Source organism: Meleagris gallopavo, chromosome 3 (genome assembly GCF_000146605.3).
Source record: "Meleagris gallopavo isolate NT-WF06-2002-E0010 breed Aviagen turkey brand Nicholas breeding stock chromosome 3, Turkey_5.1, whole genome shotgun sequence".
Taxonomy (NCBI): domain Eukaryota; kingdom Metazoa; phylum Chordata; class Aves; order Galliformes; family Phasianidae; genus Meleagris; species Meleagris gallopavo.
This window is the reverse complement of record NC_015013.2, coordinates 33,095,458-33,111,747: the sequence shown is the minus strand read 5'-3', so window position 1 is coordinate 33,111,747 and position 16,290 is coordinate 33,095,458. Positions and strand designations below refer to the sequence as shown.

The 16,290-nt window shown below is 41.8% G+C and overlaps 2 protein-coding genes across 2 annotated transcripts in view; one reads left to right on the top strand and one right to left on the bottom strand.

Annotated features, from left to right (window-relative positions):
• Positions 1-4,190, top strand: part of INVS (inversin) — a 31,197-nt gene extending 27,007 nt beyond the window's left edge. Inside the window, exons 9-10 of the mRNA XM_019613891.2 lie at positions 731-811; positions 3,182-4,190. Coding sequence (XP_019469436.1) covers positions 731-811; positions 3,182-3,297 — 197 coding nt within the window. The 3' untranslated portion in view covers positions 3,298-4,190. The remainder of the gene's footprint in view (positions 1-730; positions 812-3,181) is intronic.
• A 97-nt stretch (positions 4,191-4,287) lies between these two features.
• On the bottom strand, positions 4,288-12,739 carry LOC104910196 (testis-expressed protein 10 homolog). The gene is made up of 5 exons (XM_031552803.1): positions 12,718-12,739; positions 7,974-8,054; positions 6,730-6,911; positions 5,621-5,831; positions 4,288-4,519 (listed from the first exon to the last, which is right to left on the bottom strand). The coding sequence occupies exons 4-5, from the start codon at positions 5,825-5,827 to the stop codon at positions 4,406-4,408; spliced, it is 321 nt and encodes a 106-aa protein (XP_031408663.1). The 5' UTR covers positions 5,828-5,831; positions 6,730-6,911; positions 7,974-8,054; positions 12,718-12,739; the 3' UTR covers positions 4,288-4,405.
• Between the last annotated feature and the right edge of the window lie 3,551 nt (positions 12,740-16,290).

The window sequence follows — 16,290 nt, the reverse complement described above, 5'->3', positions numbered from 1 at the left end:
AATCTCAAGTGTTCTGGGTAATTCTATAACCATTTTAGATAGAAAAAAATACTTTAAATCGGTGATTTAAAACGGTTTCTTCTAAAGCTCTTTGAATCACCATGTCATTATTCCAGCACAGTTCTTCAGCCACCAAGTCATTCCCTCGCTCAGAGTTGTGTGTGTATATATATATATGTATGTATGTATGTATTTTAAATATTCCCTTACGAAGAATATGATCGTGTTTGATATCATTAACTTCTGTGCTTGAAGACAGCTGATCTTCATTGGGAGATCAAGGTAATTTTTTGTAGCACTGCACTGCTTTGCACTAAGTCTGAATGTGCACTTAGCCTAGAACGCTTCCTGAGGAAACAAGAGAGGAAAGGCATTGTTTTTAAAGCACAAGTTCCTTTACACTGTGATCACCAATGCTCTGTGTACCTTAACAGGTGGCAACTCGTGCTTATCATGGCTCTGTAGTTTAGATAGCTTTATTTCATTAAAGCTATCTTTTTTGGCAAGCACTTAACGTTCCTTCTTTTACACAGCAACTGCAAGACATCATCAGAGTTTGTTTAAAGTTCTGTTAAAGTTGTAACAATTTTCTGTAATGCAAAATGTCTTATGAGTTTCCTCATCGTAAATGAGGATAAAATAATGCTGTAGCCTCTTAAATAATTTATAGCTGTCCATAGCCATATTTCTACATGAATAAACACCGAGCTGTTGGTGTTGTTTATTAAAGGTCGTTCTCAGGAAGGCAGAGTGTACCAGCCAGCCAGACCTCCTCCTAAGCTGAAACTTTCTGATGTCCAGCTGGTCTCAGGTAAGACACACTCTAACAGTACTGGGAATAGAGCAAATGACTTTAATGTTTTATATATATGTGCATGTGATTGGGTTCTTCTTAGAAAAAGAGAAAAAAAAAAACCAAAACAACTCATCAAGAGCTGGGATTGAAGATCAAGAGCTGTAACTATTACCAACCTGTTGTATGTTCTTTTGCTACTTTTGGACTGACTGAGCAATGTGCTTTTATCCTAACACTGAATCATTTATATGAAAGCTTATTTTGATTGGACTATTACTTGGAAAGATCTTAAAATCATGGATTTCTACAGAGATAAGCTACTCACCTGTGGTAAAAATCATTTATGGATGCTCATACTGTGATTCGTTAGAGGCAAATATTTACCTATAGAAGTAAAAGTAGTGGATTTCTACACGTACCAAGTATTTAGACACCTGTTTGTTAGAAATATGTGCTTTAGTCATAGAATCATAGAATGGCCTGGGTTGAAAAGTACCGCAGTGATCACCTTGTTTCAACCCTGCTGTGTGCCAGTGTTGCCAACTACTAGACCAGGCTGCCCCAGTGCATGGATAAAATTTGAAAATCCAAAGTAATCTGATCTCTGCCCTTTCTTCTAAGATAGTGCAGTGTTGTTCCCATCCTGTGTGCAGAGCTCCAATCAGTTCATAGAACATTATGTGCACTAAATTCTAGGGCTCTAAAGCAAGCCTGTGTTACTCCGCTGCCATGCATTATTGCCAGGTTTTTCCTGGAAAATCCTCTGTTCTCTTTGTAAATAAGTGAAATTTTGTGCATGGAACTGGTACCAGGGCAGCAGAGTTTTCAGACAAGGCACTGAGAGTGGCTGTGATGGGGACTGTCAAGACATGCAGGCAGAGATGGTGCTACAACTGTACAGAACAGCAGCCAGAAACAGAGATGTAGGAGTGTCATCAAGGTCAGTAAAGTCCAGAAGTTTTATACATGGGGCAGTAGTTTGACAGATAACTTAAAAATGAGGTTAGAATACACAATTCTCATATTACTCCTTCAGTAAATAACTTTTTTTGAGAATATTTCAAGTGTATGCACTTATAGGCTGGGAGCTGTGTAACATTTGTCCTTCATCATGTGGACGGCCTCAGTCTTTAGTGTTGGCTGCATCCCACATAGTTCAGAGCCAGGCCACAGGCTGAGAGGAAAAAAAGAAATCCTTCAAAGAGGCAGTAGTTCAGATAAGGTGCATTGGAAAGTAAAATATATTTTCCCACTGGTTTACTAAATTCTGAAGTCAAAAGGAAATCCAGCAGCAGCCCCAGCCTTGAATTTGTTAGAATTGTAGGTGAATTTCTGCCTTGGTGAAAGACAGAGTCTTCTTTCTTCCAGTATTTGAAATAACTGTTTTAATTAAGAGGCATGACCAGATGTTTGATTGCCACCTCTTCATACAGACACCAATCTAAATTTTAGAAGAGTTTTAGCAAATAAAGCAGCTCTTCATTTAACTTTCTAGGACAACGGGTCTCCCTGTCTTTGGAAATGAAAAGGCTCTTGTGAGGTTTGCCCATCCTTTACTTTCATAACGTGGTGACGAATAGGACAGTGATAGGAACTGTGCCCAGTTCCTTCAGAACACTACCTACTTTGATTCACCTAATAGGAGCTGGGGGAACTTTAGCCCTTCCTTAAAGACAATAACATGTTTTTCATCTGCCTGCCTTCATGCATGACAACGTTACGTTCGTTGGAAAAGTTCAGAGCTGTCAGTGGCTAATGCCAGATACTCTGCTGCTGACGTAGGTGCATAGAGTAGGTCAGCATGGACTGCTCAGTTTGATTCTTCTCTTGTGGAAGGTGCAGCTGGGAAGGTGAAAACTGACTATCAGCCCTAGTTTTCACTTTCGTCTAGCTGGTGGAAAAAGCACGCTGTGACAAATCTCTAACAGGAGACTGACTCCAAACTCATTGAACTTCTCAGCAAAAGCAACCTCAGTGCTGCAGAGTGGGGACACATACATAGGAGGTAGCAAAAGGAAATACAGAGAGTTAAGGGGCAGGGGAGCCAGGAAAGGATGAGAGAGAGAAAAGAAGGAAACACAAGCCCTTGCTGCTCTTCAGCCAACTCACCCAAGAGCTTTAGTAAGTGACTGAGCCATCAGCCTGAAAGCGCTCCTTCATTTATGAGAGTAAATCTTAAGCTCCATTATTATGGGTTGTGCTGAATACACAGCCATGTTTAAGTTGTACTGAGTGCCACGGAAACAGAACTACTTACAGGTAACAATGAGATGTCAGGAACAAGGTGGTATGTTGCTGGTACGTTGTTTATGAAATGCACAATCAGCGTGGATTAAACTTTTCTCATTTGGAATAATTCGTCAAAACTGTTCTGTCCTTTTACAGTGAACAACCTGCAGTATGTTCATTTGCTGGAGAACATGGGAAAATCAAAACAGTTTTCATATAACATGAGGCCGAGCACTGCTGCAAAATCCAAAACTACAAGACTCGAAAACTAAGCGGACGTTTGGGATTTAAGGAGCATTCTGGTACAAATGTAACTTTTCATCATGTGCAAGCCATCTACATTTTAAACTTGAACGTATTTTCAGTTTTTTATTACATGCCAAGCAGGCTGCTAGGGAGCTGGACTTGTTTGTTTTGTGTACAAATTTGTCTTTAAATTTTAATTTATTTACTGATACGATGAAATCCGAACTGCACTTGGAAGCAGACAATTAAGTGCAAAGCCCAGCACTGTGCTGCGATGGTTCACAAACATTTACATTGTTGGGATCAGGAATTTTGAGTATGTGTTCATTAAATGCAATTGCAAAGGAGAGTGAAACTGTACTGGGGCTGTAACAGTAACTGCTGTTCAGTTTCACCTCAAAATTTACTAAATGTATCTCAGAATCTAAACAAGAAAGGAGGCATTACCTTTGTGTTCCATTTTGTACTAAAGAATAGGTAATTTCTCAACCTATTTTGGGGATTTGGAAGGGTAAGGAAAAATGTTGACAAAGAAATCACTCCGTAAGTAAATTTCTTTCCACAGCATATGGAAAGTGCTGGCAGTGTTTTCTACCCTTTGAAATAATCCCGTTATTTATTCATTAAGAATTGTATTTTTGTACACACGCAGAATGAATTTCTACAGAAAGCAATACAGGGCAGGGCCTATGCTAGCAGGAAACTTGTCTTTAGAGCAGTTCAAGCTGCTGCTGTACAGTATTTACTTTGCACAATGTCTTTAAAAATACAGATTTCTGCAATTAAAATAAGAATTTATTTTTAAAGTGGTGGACATACAATTTTTTTCTAGCTGGCATTACATAATTACAATTCTTTAGTTGTACGGAGTCCAGATGAGTCTCTGCTTCCCTACGAGCACTTAAACCTCACAGAGGTCCCTTATCTGACCCTTCTCCGTGGTCCTCCTAGGAAACCCAACTTCCAGTGAAGCTGCAGTTTCGTGCTTGAAAAGAAAGCTACAGGAGGGATGCAGCTCTTTGTAAAATTTTTATTCTGTTTCACTTACAAAAAAATGGACAAGCTTTGTTCCAACATCTCCCGTTCAAAACTAAATAGAAGTAAATGCTTTACAATAAATGCAGTTCCACCTCTTTAGTACACTGCGTTCATAGGGCTGGGTCCCTGGGGGTGAGAGGCCAGGTAGATGTTGAAGCAGTAATGGAGGTCCGTCAGCCACTGCTCTTGGACTTCACCGCTCTTCAGGGTCTAAAAAAATAAGGGGGAGGGGGAGGAATTCAGCAACAGCATTTGTAAAGCTTTGCTTTGTTCTTACAGTTAAGCAGGTGCTCTGCTAAAGACACCCAATGGCCTCATTCACCAGCATGCAGTGACAATGCTCTCTTAGTCTGTATGTTTAAACACGGTATGTCTGTTAGTGCTGAAATAATAAAGTGTCACTATTTGGTATGTTAAGATTGTGTTACATTATGGAGTGTGTGAATTCTATCAGATGCAACTTCTCTATTAATTACAGCAGCTTGCTCACCTCACAATTCTGCCACTGATAGTCAATTATAATGCAAATGTGTGCAGTTCTACTGTAATACTCACCCAAGGAGTGCCAGTGTCCACAGCCCACCACAGCCCGTGGGCACTAACTCATCCTCCTCAGCATTTCTCAGTGGTTAAAAACAGAACCAGAACCACAACCTAGCCACAGCCACACATTACAAAAGCAGGCTGAAGCCTTTCCAGCACCGCAGGAAGCCAACATCATGTTTTTCACCGGAGAACTTGCTTGATAGGCTTACATCTTGTTCTGCACCACCCCAAGAGGTTAAGTTTGGGATGACATTACAAAATTATTACGGCATCGTACTTGAATATTCAAGTCTGGGGACCACACAAACTCCCTGCACCCAGAACTAGTCATAGATGTGTGCAAAAAGGCAGCTTCTGATCTGCTTCCCAAGAAGCAGATGTAATAATCTCAAAAGCTCTGACATGTGGATGTGTGACTACAATGCTGGATTCTGCAATAGCTGCAAATTTTAAGACTTCTACCATTTGTCTCTCCAGAGACCTGCACGCTTGAGAGAGAGAAAATATTTCCCACCAGCACATATGCTGGGACAGCTCCCCACCCAGTTGTGGCATGCTGCAGCTCATCCCCTTCCTGAGCACTTTCTTTCAAAGCTTAGCTTTGAAATTCAGCCCAGGGGTCCTGGACAGCATTTGGCTCTGTGACATTCTCATTTGTGCAAATCACAACTCACATTTCACTGAGCGTAGGGTTTGCAGTCACTGTTCAACATAAACACAAAGGATATTCTTATGGTCTCTGGCAGACAAGAACAGGTTTCCTACCATGATGTCCTTGATAATCTGCTGCACCAGGAATTCATTGGTCATCATATGGCTCCTGAGCTGACCGTGTTGCATCAGTAAGCGAAGCAGCTGAGCAACAACGGGCAGCTCCTCCCGGCAGATCCTGCTCACTTGCAGACTTTGCAGCATCAGTCTCAGCAGCCGCGGCAGGAGTGCTAATGCAGAAATGCACGATCCCCACAGCATATCCCTGGCAAAAAAAGAGAATGAAAATTGAAGTGATCAGGGCAGCTCATTTCAGACACGCTTCTGTGGCCGACGTCTTGCATTTGCACCAGGAAACGCACCCCTGTGTTGATGCCAGTTGGCACGACTACATTCGCAATTAGTGCTGAAGCAGAAAATTTGTAGTGGCAAATGTTACACTTGAAAACATTCTACGATGATGGAAAAATTTAAGGTCCTGCCCTGGAGCTTCAAGTGTTGCTGAAGCCCTCACACGGTGTGACTTCTGCTTGAGGCAGTGGGGAAGAAGGGTTCTTCTTTCAGCTGTAATTCAAATACGTCTGAACCTCCTGAATCTTTAAGGCTCAAAACAAATACAGAAAAACATGATCAGTGTTTGTAACATGTACACAGTAAGAGAAGGAGGAGTCTTCCTAAGTAAACTCTGATCAACCTTCTTGTATATGGAACAGTTGTAAGAAAAAAAAAATCCGAAGTTTCAAGTGCTTAAAGACATTTCTGCCTTACAGATAAGTAAACTGATCCCAGGTGGCTGTGGCTGTTTGATTTCAAAAAAGTGTTGTTAAAGCTGAAACATCAAGTCAGGTACATGCTTACAGAGCCAAATCCTTTGTGTGCTGCTTTTCAGCTTATCTAATGAAACCAGAGGGTAAGGCTACACATTAAGGTGCAAGTATCTGCATTTCTGGGGTCAGGATGGTTCAGAAATCCCACAGCTTCAGTAAGTAAAAGCTTTGAGATGAAACCTTCTCCAGCTGGTTTTAAATAATTACAGCTAATATTGCAGATGTTCTTAAACAAAAGGACAAAATAAACTGCAGTGGAAGGGGTTCGCCCTCTGTCTTACATCTCTATATATCTGTGCTTACAGAGAATTCGTATAGTATAAAAGGCAGCATTACCTTTTCTGTACATGTTCTGCATCCTCTTTGTCCAGAGTTAGCAGGAAGTACAGGAGGCTGTAACAACAGGAGGCTAAGAACTTGTGCAGATTTTCACTCAAGATGCAAGCTTGATCCAAGAGCTTATTTATGGCACACAGAACAGATCCAGCTGTGCTATCAGGTATTACAACCAATCCAACCTGGATTAAAACAAAAACCCTCAAATTCATCGCTCATACACAAGTTTTTGCTGTTACACAAACAATTCTAATGCCAAATGTGTCCTTTCATATGACAAGAAACATTACTTTGTTTCTGTTCAAGAACAGATACTACTGCATTTAAAAACAACAAATCCTGTTTTCCTTAGAAATTGACCCTCACAGCAATAGAAGGTTAAAAAGTATTTAAGCCGAAGCACTCACTGCCTGTCAGAGAAGGCATTACCACTTCCAGTACATTTTTCAGAGAAGTGCAAAGTGAAAAGGCCTCACATTGAAAGTCCTCTACCCTACAAAACACGGGGTTTGGAAGCATCCATCATTTCTCAAAATCCCTGTGCTGCACAGGGCTTTCAGAACAGAACCTGCTTTTTGTGTGTTTGATGTTGCAAGCTGGGAGAAGAGGACAAAACCTAGAAGCAAATTTGCAAGACTAGATGTATGTTATCCTCTGAGCGTCAGTACTGAAACAGAGCACCATTAGTGCAGAAGTTCTAAGGAATTTCCCTGGCTCTTAAACCACTGCCTTTCGGATAAAAATACAAGCAGGCAGCTAACAGCAGCTATAACCAGTTAAGGAGACAAGAGTCTTCATCCCATTCCCTCTAAATAAGGACAACATTCATCCCCAACCTATTTAAAAGAAAAGAAAGCTTTAAGCCTTCCTCCTGAAGGACCGTACAGACACAAAAAGCAGCTTTCAGACAGAACAGGTCTTTCCTTTTGAACACATATCATGGGACAGAGCATCCCTTCTGTGCCTTGAAACAGCAGTGAGCCATCACTGAGGTAGAAGGAAACTCAGACTTAACTCTCCAGAAAGAAAAAGCACTGGGTACCCATCAGGACTGGTCTCCTAGAAATCCAATGTGCTTGACAGGGATAAGAGCATTACAGAATCACAGGATGGCCTGGGCTGGAAAAGACCTCAAAGTCCACCCATCCCCAAGCCCCTGCCAGCTCAGCTGAATTTGAGGGTTACAGAGACAATTACAAGATTTATCATAAGCAAGCTAAGATGGAAAACAAAATATGACTTACCAGGTATTTACAGATGCCAGTCTGGAGAATGTCAAAGCACTGACTTTGGGAAGGTATAGTGGACAAGCTGTGACAGATCACCTGTTTTAATAAAGCAGTTATATTTAAGCACTTAAAAATACAACTAGCAACCATTCACAGCACAATTCCACACTTTGCTGACAGACCTAAATACAAAGTACCTATGAGGACATGGCAGCTTTGCCTTTAGTTCATGGCAGTGTATCAGAGTAATACTGTCAGCATAAATTACTCAGTGTTTAATGAGAGGATGACTTGCACCACTGGTTGTGTGGTAGTGGCTTTCTTCCATTTACCTCTGTGAATGAAGTAGAAAGGCAAAAATAATCAACCCAGCTACAATGCCACAGCAAGGCTACACCCTGCCTGCCTCCGAGAGTATGACATTCAGAAAACAGAGAGACCACAGATACCATTAACAAGCATGAAATAGAAAAATGGCCACAAAAAGGACAGGAAAGAAAAAAGAAAACAGAAGAAAGTAGCAAAGACCCATTTGCTACTACTTTTCTTCTACATTGCCAATAACGTGATGGTCAAACTTGATACAAAATGAAACAGTATAAAGAAAAATCTTGTTTTATGACCTGCCAACTTTCTGGTGCTTGTTCAGCCAGGCATCAGCAAACTGCAAGAGATGTGCAGAAGTGTGACAGAAAAAGGTTAAGAAAGAGGTGAACTGAAGGCTTGGGCCTTTCAAAGTCTAGAACAACAGCAATGGTTTCAGTTCACAAGAGCTCCTGGCAAACCCAGGGACTACTGCCTTATTTATTTTCTTCTTCCTACTGTAATTAAAAAAACCAACATCATCATTATGTAGGTGAGAGTGGCCATGTTGGGGATGGAAATTAAAAAATAAAATCAACAAGTAAAAAAGACCCCATGAAATGCAATGCAACTGTGAAAGATAAAGAGAGAGGTTCCAGAAGCGCAAGTAACTTGTCCTGCAGTCCTTGGCAGATCACATTCTCTGTTCCTCTCTTCCTTCCCAATTACTCAATTTGTGAACCATTCAAAGCATTACAAAACAATGCTTTTTGCAAATCTACTGTATCAAATCTATTGTATCTACTGTTTCAAAGAGTTGGCTTTCCTCCTGATTAAAGGCACTCCTTAGCTACTGGAAGTACTTAAAAACATTTGCATTTCTGCAGTGTCAAGGAATGAAGACAGGAGGTTACGACAGAGGATTGTCAAGGGCAAACTGATGCCAGCGTGACCTCATATTTGAATGAGCAGCACTTGCACAAAAGGTAAAATGGCACTGATGAAACGTGTTGGCTGACAGCTCGAGGTTGAGAACACCGAGACAGGAAGATGGGACTAACCTATAAGACTGCATGGGTCTCCTGACTAGCAGAGAAAAAAATACCAGTGAAACAAAGGGGAAAAGTCATGACTCCGGAGACCACAAAACTTCTGTTTGCAAGGTAGACCTGTAACAATTGGAAATGAGGAGAAAGATCCATGCATACCCAATCACAAGGTGATTGAGATACAAGCACAGAACAAGCAAATATTGCATTAGGATGCAAAAATGAGAACAACCACAGTAGAGGCGGTCAGTGTGGCTGAAGAGAACTACTCTGTAAGACCCTACATGCACCATCCCTGAAATACCACACAACACAGGAGGCACTCCTCTTCAAGAAAGGTAAACTTAAACTGAAGAGGCACAGAAAAATTGCACAGAGAATGGAGATTCTATCTTACAGATCTAGATGGAAAGGACTTCACCTGCTCAGGCTGGCAAAGCTACAGCTAAGCAGGTACGCCAGTGCTCCTTAAAACACAACAGAGGTGAGAACAAACGTATCCAAACAGCAGCGTCAATGACAATGATCCTGTCCGACAGGCAGTAAGGTGGGTTGAAAATTAGGAAGGAGGATTGTGAAAGGCTTACAGGAGGGAGCACAGGAGACTTTTCCTGCTCTTAAGAGAGCTCAGCGAGTTTACAGAAGTGTGTGATACGCTCCTGATTACGTAACACTAGACATAACCTATAGAGATCCCTTTTAATTCAATACTTGACCACATAAAGTCAACAAATTAATGACAAAGAAGGTAAATCCATCAAACCTACCCACCAAACTGTGACTTATTGTTAATAAATTTTATTATTTTAATTAAACTATTACATAATTTATTATTAATAATAAATTACTGAAAATTCGTCCTTATGCCCTTGGAAAAGCTCCAGCAATCCAGAAAGACTCCCTTAGATGACAAGTTACAGAAGAACTTCAAAAGAGGTACAATTTGCTGAGACTCAAGATTTCTCCAGAACTGAAGAAGGAAATTGGCCATCGCAGCACTGAGCAGCAGCATACCTACTTGTAAGGGCTGTGGTGAAGTGCACAATATTTGGCAAGTTTACAACTTTTTGAATCCTCCTGACCCTCAAAATAGCAGTAACACTCCCTAGAGCCAGCTCTATTTTCATATGATTAAGTGGGAGTGGTAATCCTTTTCAATTCTATAAATTAAATCCTGCTTGAAATGGCTTTCATGACAAATGTCTGTTACAGAAAGTGAAAGTGAAACACTGTTAGACATGGAAATGAAAAGCAAAGAAAACTTAATTATCACATGAAAATTAGTATTTTTCCCGACAATTTATTTTCCTTAGGCAAGGGTTTGCATGACGTTTAATTTCCATAATAAAATGTCACAGCTGATTCGTTATTTTACATTTGATTAGCATTTATCACATTTTTGTTGCATTCACAGATGAGCTTTGGACTAAAGCCAGAGCAATTTTGTTTCAGAGTATCACCAAAGTGAATGGACAGAGAAGGAGTGGTTTTTGACCACAGAGGGCTTTACGCCTTTTTAAGACGGGTACCTAATGACAGGTTTGGTTTCATTCTTTGGGTTTGGTTCTTCATTTTGTTTGAATGCCCCATTTTGTGTAAATTAAGCTAAAAAAGACAAAACCATTTAATTTAATATTGCTCATCTGTAAGATGCTCTCAATTCCAAACGGTGGAGTTAGGAGGGACCCTCAAACTCAAAGTGAGCCCTCGTGGCTAAAGGACAAGTGATGAGCCGAGAGCCATGTCCCGTTTGTATGTTTAACTGCTCCCGCTCCCTACATCGCTCCGTTTCCCATAATGTGAGAGATTCTGTGCTGAAAAAGCCTCAAGGGAAACATTTTATCAGTAACTGTCCAGTGAAAAAGAAATGTGTTATTACTTCCAGCTTAAACATGCTGCCAAGTATTCTCTTTTTCACAGAAAAATCCACGCTTTCTACTGAAGACACGCATGCAGAGAGGAACCCAGCAGGCAGGAGGAACAACCCCTGTGTGCAGTCAGACCCACAGACAGCCCAGACCCCAGAGAAGTGATTGTTTTCTAAAGGAAAGTTGGCAAACACCAGGCCCTATATCCCAATGTGAACTTTAAACTAGACTTTCCCGTTCCTGCTGACATCCACCTTGAACACTGGTAACTGAAACGTAACAGGCTGTTCTGCAGCCAATTCCCCAGCCCTGGAGAAATGGTTGTTTCAGGCAGGACCCTGCTCAGTGTAACACGTTACTGCAGAGCGTAGAAAATTAGAAGTTTTCAGGTGATGGGGCAGGCAATGAAGCTTGGCCTCTGAGGCCGGGCCCGCTCCCCCGAAGCGCCCTGCCGTATCAGACATGTACTCCCCTGACAGGGCCTGCTTCTCTTTCTGAGATAAATTGATTTGACAGGGCAATATTAACAGTGCCCTGAGTTGTTGAGAAAGCCGTGTACAACCAGAGATCTTTGTTCACCTGCCTGGGCTAAGCTCATGGGGGTGGATGTGAAAGATATTCCCGATTCAGTGACTCCAGAAAAAAAGGAAAGAAACAGCTCAGAAAATCCACACCATCACAATGAAAACATAACACAGCCTAGGTTAAAGAAAAAAAAAAGGAAAAAAAAAATGCAGTCTGCAGGAAAGCATTACATAGCTGGGCAATGGGAAAAACACTGTGTTTCTAACTCTGCACTAACAGAGCAGGAAGACAAAGAAACACATTAGGAAAGAATTCAAAATTATATATTACTCTACACACTGATACTGTACATATTTCCAATGATACAGAAGAATTATGAAACACAGTCAGCGTCCAGTTACTGGCTCAGAAACACTAACTGCAGCACACAATCTTAGACTGCATCTGTCAAATGGCACCAGTTGCCCACATATGGGCTCTGCCTGATGTAAAACCTGTACCTCAAAGTCAACTGAAGTCAAGCTGCCTTTATTTGCCATGGAACACAAATAAGCAGCTGCCAATCACTGCTGCTCACTTGCTGTGCAGCAGCCTGATCACAGGCCCCAACCTAATTTGTACCAAGACGCAGAGAACTACTGGCTACAGACAGTCGTGTCTTGCTAAAAAACTGACATTTGAGAAACTTATTATTTACTGACAGAACAGGGCTCCATAGCTAACAGGTGATCTAGAACCTGATTTAGCGGAGGGCTGTTAGAGCTAGGGTAGTATGGTGGAGTTGTAGATGGATTTGATGATCTTTAAGGTCTTTTCCAACCTGAGTAATTCTATGATTCTAAGTCATTCTTGCTTCTTGAAAAGCAAGAAAAGCCCAGCTCGCCTGGCTGCCCACTCTCCACACGAGAGGCTGGAAACCATGCATTTCAGAAGCGAGCCCTTGTTTCTCACGAAGCCTGTGACTTGGCTCAGTCTGCCACAGCACGTCAGTGCAGATACAGCCTTCACACCTACCTCATTTATAAAACTTTCCCAATTTTTTTTCTATGTTCCATTACATCCATCCCAAGAGCTCTGAGCTGCAGCCTTCTTTTAATAGCTGATGTCTGCACTTAACTCTTTTAAACGCCTTGCTGATTATTTCATCCCTTCCAGTCAGCACTGTGACCAGTATGATTCCAGAACGCAGACTTCAAGCAGAACTTCAGCATGGCGCTTTGCTTTTTCCTTCCCAGCATTCAAATGACACAAACACCAAATATTATAACAACAGAAATTATCACATATACATTGTTACCTTGTTAATCTGCTCACTTCTGTCGGCTCTTTCTCATTTGATCCTGACAGAGCAATTCAATTACTGGGGAGTGAACAACATTACCGACAAACACTATAGGCGCTGTTAAAATGAACCGAGTCTGAAGCCTCTCCCTTTAGGCTGCAGCAATCTATTCCGGAGCTCCATCTATTATAGCTGCAGGGGTATGATTTTAAATAATTGGCTTTAATAAGGCGCAAGTCATTTTAAGTAGAAGTTGCTCCAGAAAATGAAGCAAGGCTTCCACATTTACATTTCATCTCTTTCAGACGAAACTTGAAGATTAACCTTTACAGTTACACAAAATGGCATTTAGAGGGACGCTTTTCTGAAGCATTGCTCCTCAAGTGAAAAATCACAATTACCCAAAAGCATCCACAAAAGAAGTGGCTTTGGGTTGCCAGTATTACCAATTGCTGTGCTCTAGACAAAACAGTTACAAACGGCAATCACCCCCAAAGGGTTTTGCTAGAAACCACTTAAAAGCATTAACCCCTATCAGAAGCATCTGTGTTTGGACTTTTCACCCAAGATCCTCACAAAGGACACCCACAGCGGCTGCACATGTGGACTGCCCACCTGGCTGCTGCCAAGCAGATGCATGAACCTACCTATAAGCTATCTTGTACTTAGTGAGACCCTCTCCACTTCCAGGTGCTTATTTGCATAACACTTCCAGGAAACTTGCATTTGCAGCTTACTCTTTTAAAGAGAAAACTCTCAACTTGTAATAGAGTTCTGAATGGTTCCTGCACTGCAGCTAATGGACTGCTTTTTTCACTTACTAGGTATTAAAAAAAAACCTACAAGTATTTTGCTTAATAATTCAGCATCATCATACACTTGCATATCCAGTAAATAAAAGCATACACCATTCAGTATTCAGAAAGCCCTGCCTCCCTACTAAATTCCACCAAAAGCCACATCAGAAGTGTGACTAATTAAAATAACTAATAACTAACTAATATTATAATTAACTAATATTATTAGTTACTAAAGCATTCTGCCTCAACAAAAAACATTTCTGTAAGAGCTAAAAGTTTTTAATTCTGAAATTGAGTCACTGTATGGAGGACTGGAGTTCGGGTATCTCACTAAGTGGCTCACAATGTAAATCAGCTTTCCCTCCTACTGAAAATTTACTGCATACTAACTATGGTACGCACCTGGCCACAATACAGGGAAGATACCTCGTGCCTCAGCAACTCCCAAACTGTGCAAGGAAACCACTACAAAGAGGCATTACAAGGAGGAACTATATTACAAAGAGGCATTGAAAGACAAGGAGGCCCTGGAGCAGGTAAAGAGAAGAGCAGCTGAGGGAGCTGGTATTGTTCAATCTGGAGAAGAGGAGGCAGATGAGAGACCCTTATCAATCTTTACAACAACCTGAAAAGAGGTGGTAAAGAGGTGGGGGCCAGCCTATTCTCTCAGTAACAGAATGATATGGAATGGCCTCCACTTTTCTTCTCCAAAAGAGTGGTGAGGCTGCACAGGGAGGTGGGGGAATCACCGCCTCTGGAGGTGTTCAGGAGCCGTATGGATGTGGTACTGAGGGACATGGTCAGTGGGCATGGTGGGGAGTGGGCTGATGGTCAGACTACTTGATCTTAGTGGTCTTTTCCAACCCTAATGATTCTATGATTTCTTCTGTTTTCTGACAACAACAACAAAAAAAATTGAAGGTTATCTATTGCTGAATGTTTTTTTCCCAGCAAGATAAAATGTTTGCCACTGAATGCAAAAATGTGGATGGAAAGTTGGCCAAGTTTATAGTTAGTTCAAAGAGATTTAGTGCCTTCACCATCCCGACTGCAAATGCATTTCTAAGTAGACGATAAATCATCTGATGGTAAAGTAATTGAGATCTGAAAGTATTCAGCTTTCACAAAATCACAGAATGGCTCGGGCTGAAAGGGATCATGAATCTCCCCCCTGCCACAGGCAGGGCCACCAACCTCCCCTTAATACTAATTAATAATTTAATACTAGACCAGGCTGCCCAGGACTCCATCCAATCTGGCCTTGAACACCTCCAGGGATGGGGCATCTACAACCTCTTTGGGCAGCCTGTTCCTGCACCTCACCACTCTCTCTGTAAAGAATTTCCCCCTGACATCCAACCTAAATCTTCCCTCCTTCAACTTAAAACCATTTCCCCTTGTCCTGCTGTTATCTACCCTTTCAAAGAGTTGATTCCCCTCCTGTTTGTAGGCTCTGAAAGGCTGCAATGAGGTCACCCCACAGCCCTCTCTTCTCCAGGCTGAACAAGCTCAGCTCCCTCAGCCTATCTTCATAGGGGAGGTGCTCCAGTCCCCTGATCATCTTTGTGGCCTCTGGACCGTCTCCAACAGCTCTCTGTCTTCCTTGTACTGGGGGCTCCAGACCTGGACACAGTACTCCAGAACTACAAGAACACAGTAGAGAGGGACAATCACCTCCCTGTCCCTGCTGGCCACCCCTCTTCTGATGGTGCCCAGGACACCGTTTGCCTTCTGAGCTGCAGAAGCACATTGCTGGCTCATGTTAAGCTTTTCATCCATCAGGACCCCCAGGTCCTTCTCTGCAGGACTGCCCTCAAGGTCCACTCCTTCCAGTTTGTATAGATGCCTGGGATTCCTCCGGCCCAAGTGCAAAACCTTGCACTTTCCTGTGTAGAACCTCATTAGGTTCACCCAGGCCCACCTTTCAAGCCTGTTGAGGTCCTTCTGAATGGCATCCCTTCCTTCCACTGTGTCAACTTCACCACTCAGCTTGGTGTCGTCAGCAAACTTGCTGTGGATGCACTCGATTCCGTCGTTGATGTCATTGATAAAGACGTTAAAGAGCACCTGTCCCAAGACAGACCACTAGGGGATGCAGCTCATTACCAGCCTCCAACTTTATAATAACAGCACAACCATCTTGAACTATATTCACTTTGAACAAAGTGCTCTCCAAACCTATCTCCCTCAACCCCAGGAAGAAAGAACTCACCCATGCCTCAGACCCAGATCCAATGCACTTAAAGACTTCATACCACACTGTATCTCAAGGGATCTTAAAAGAAGTCCTCATAATTTGCTGGTGGTTTTCATTTCCCCAAAGGCTTCATCTCTGCTTTTTGGATGGTTCTGTCACTGTTAGTTTTATTTCCTTTTCAGAAAAGAGAAGTTTGTTTAACACCTGGTGGAAATTATTTTCTCTATAAAGTATTTCAGGGCAACATCTGGCAAATCTTGAGGAACTGAGGGTGTTTTTTTTTTCCCAAGACAGCATTTGTTTGCTTT

Coding starts and splice junctions, on each gene's coding strand:
- LOC104910196 (XM_031552803.1), bottom strand. CDS start 5,827: ATGCTGTGGGGATCGTGCATTTCTGCATTAGCACTCCTGCCGCGGCTG. Junction 4,520..5,620: donor AGATTATCAAGGACATCATG/GTAGGAAACCTG, acceptor TTATTTTTTTAG/ACCCTGAAGAGCGGTGAAGT.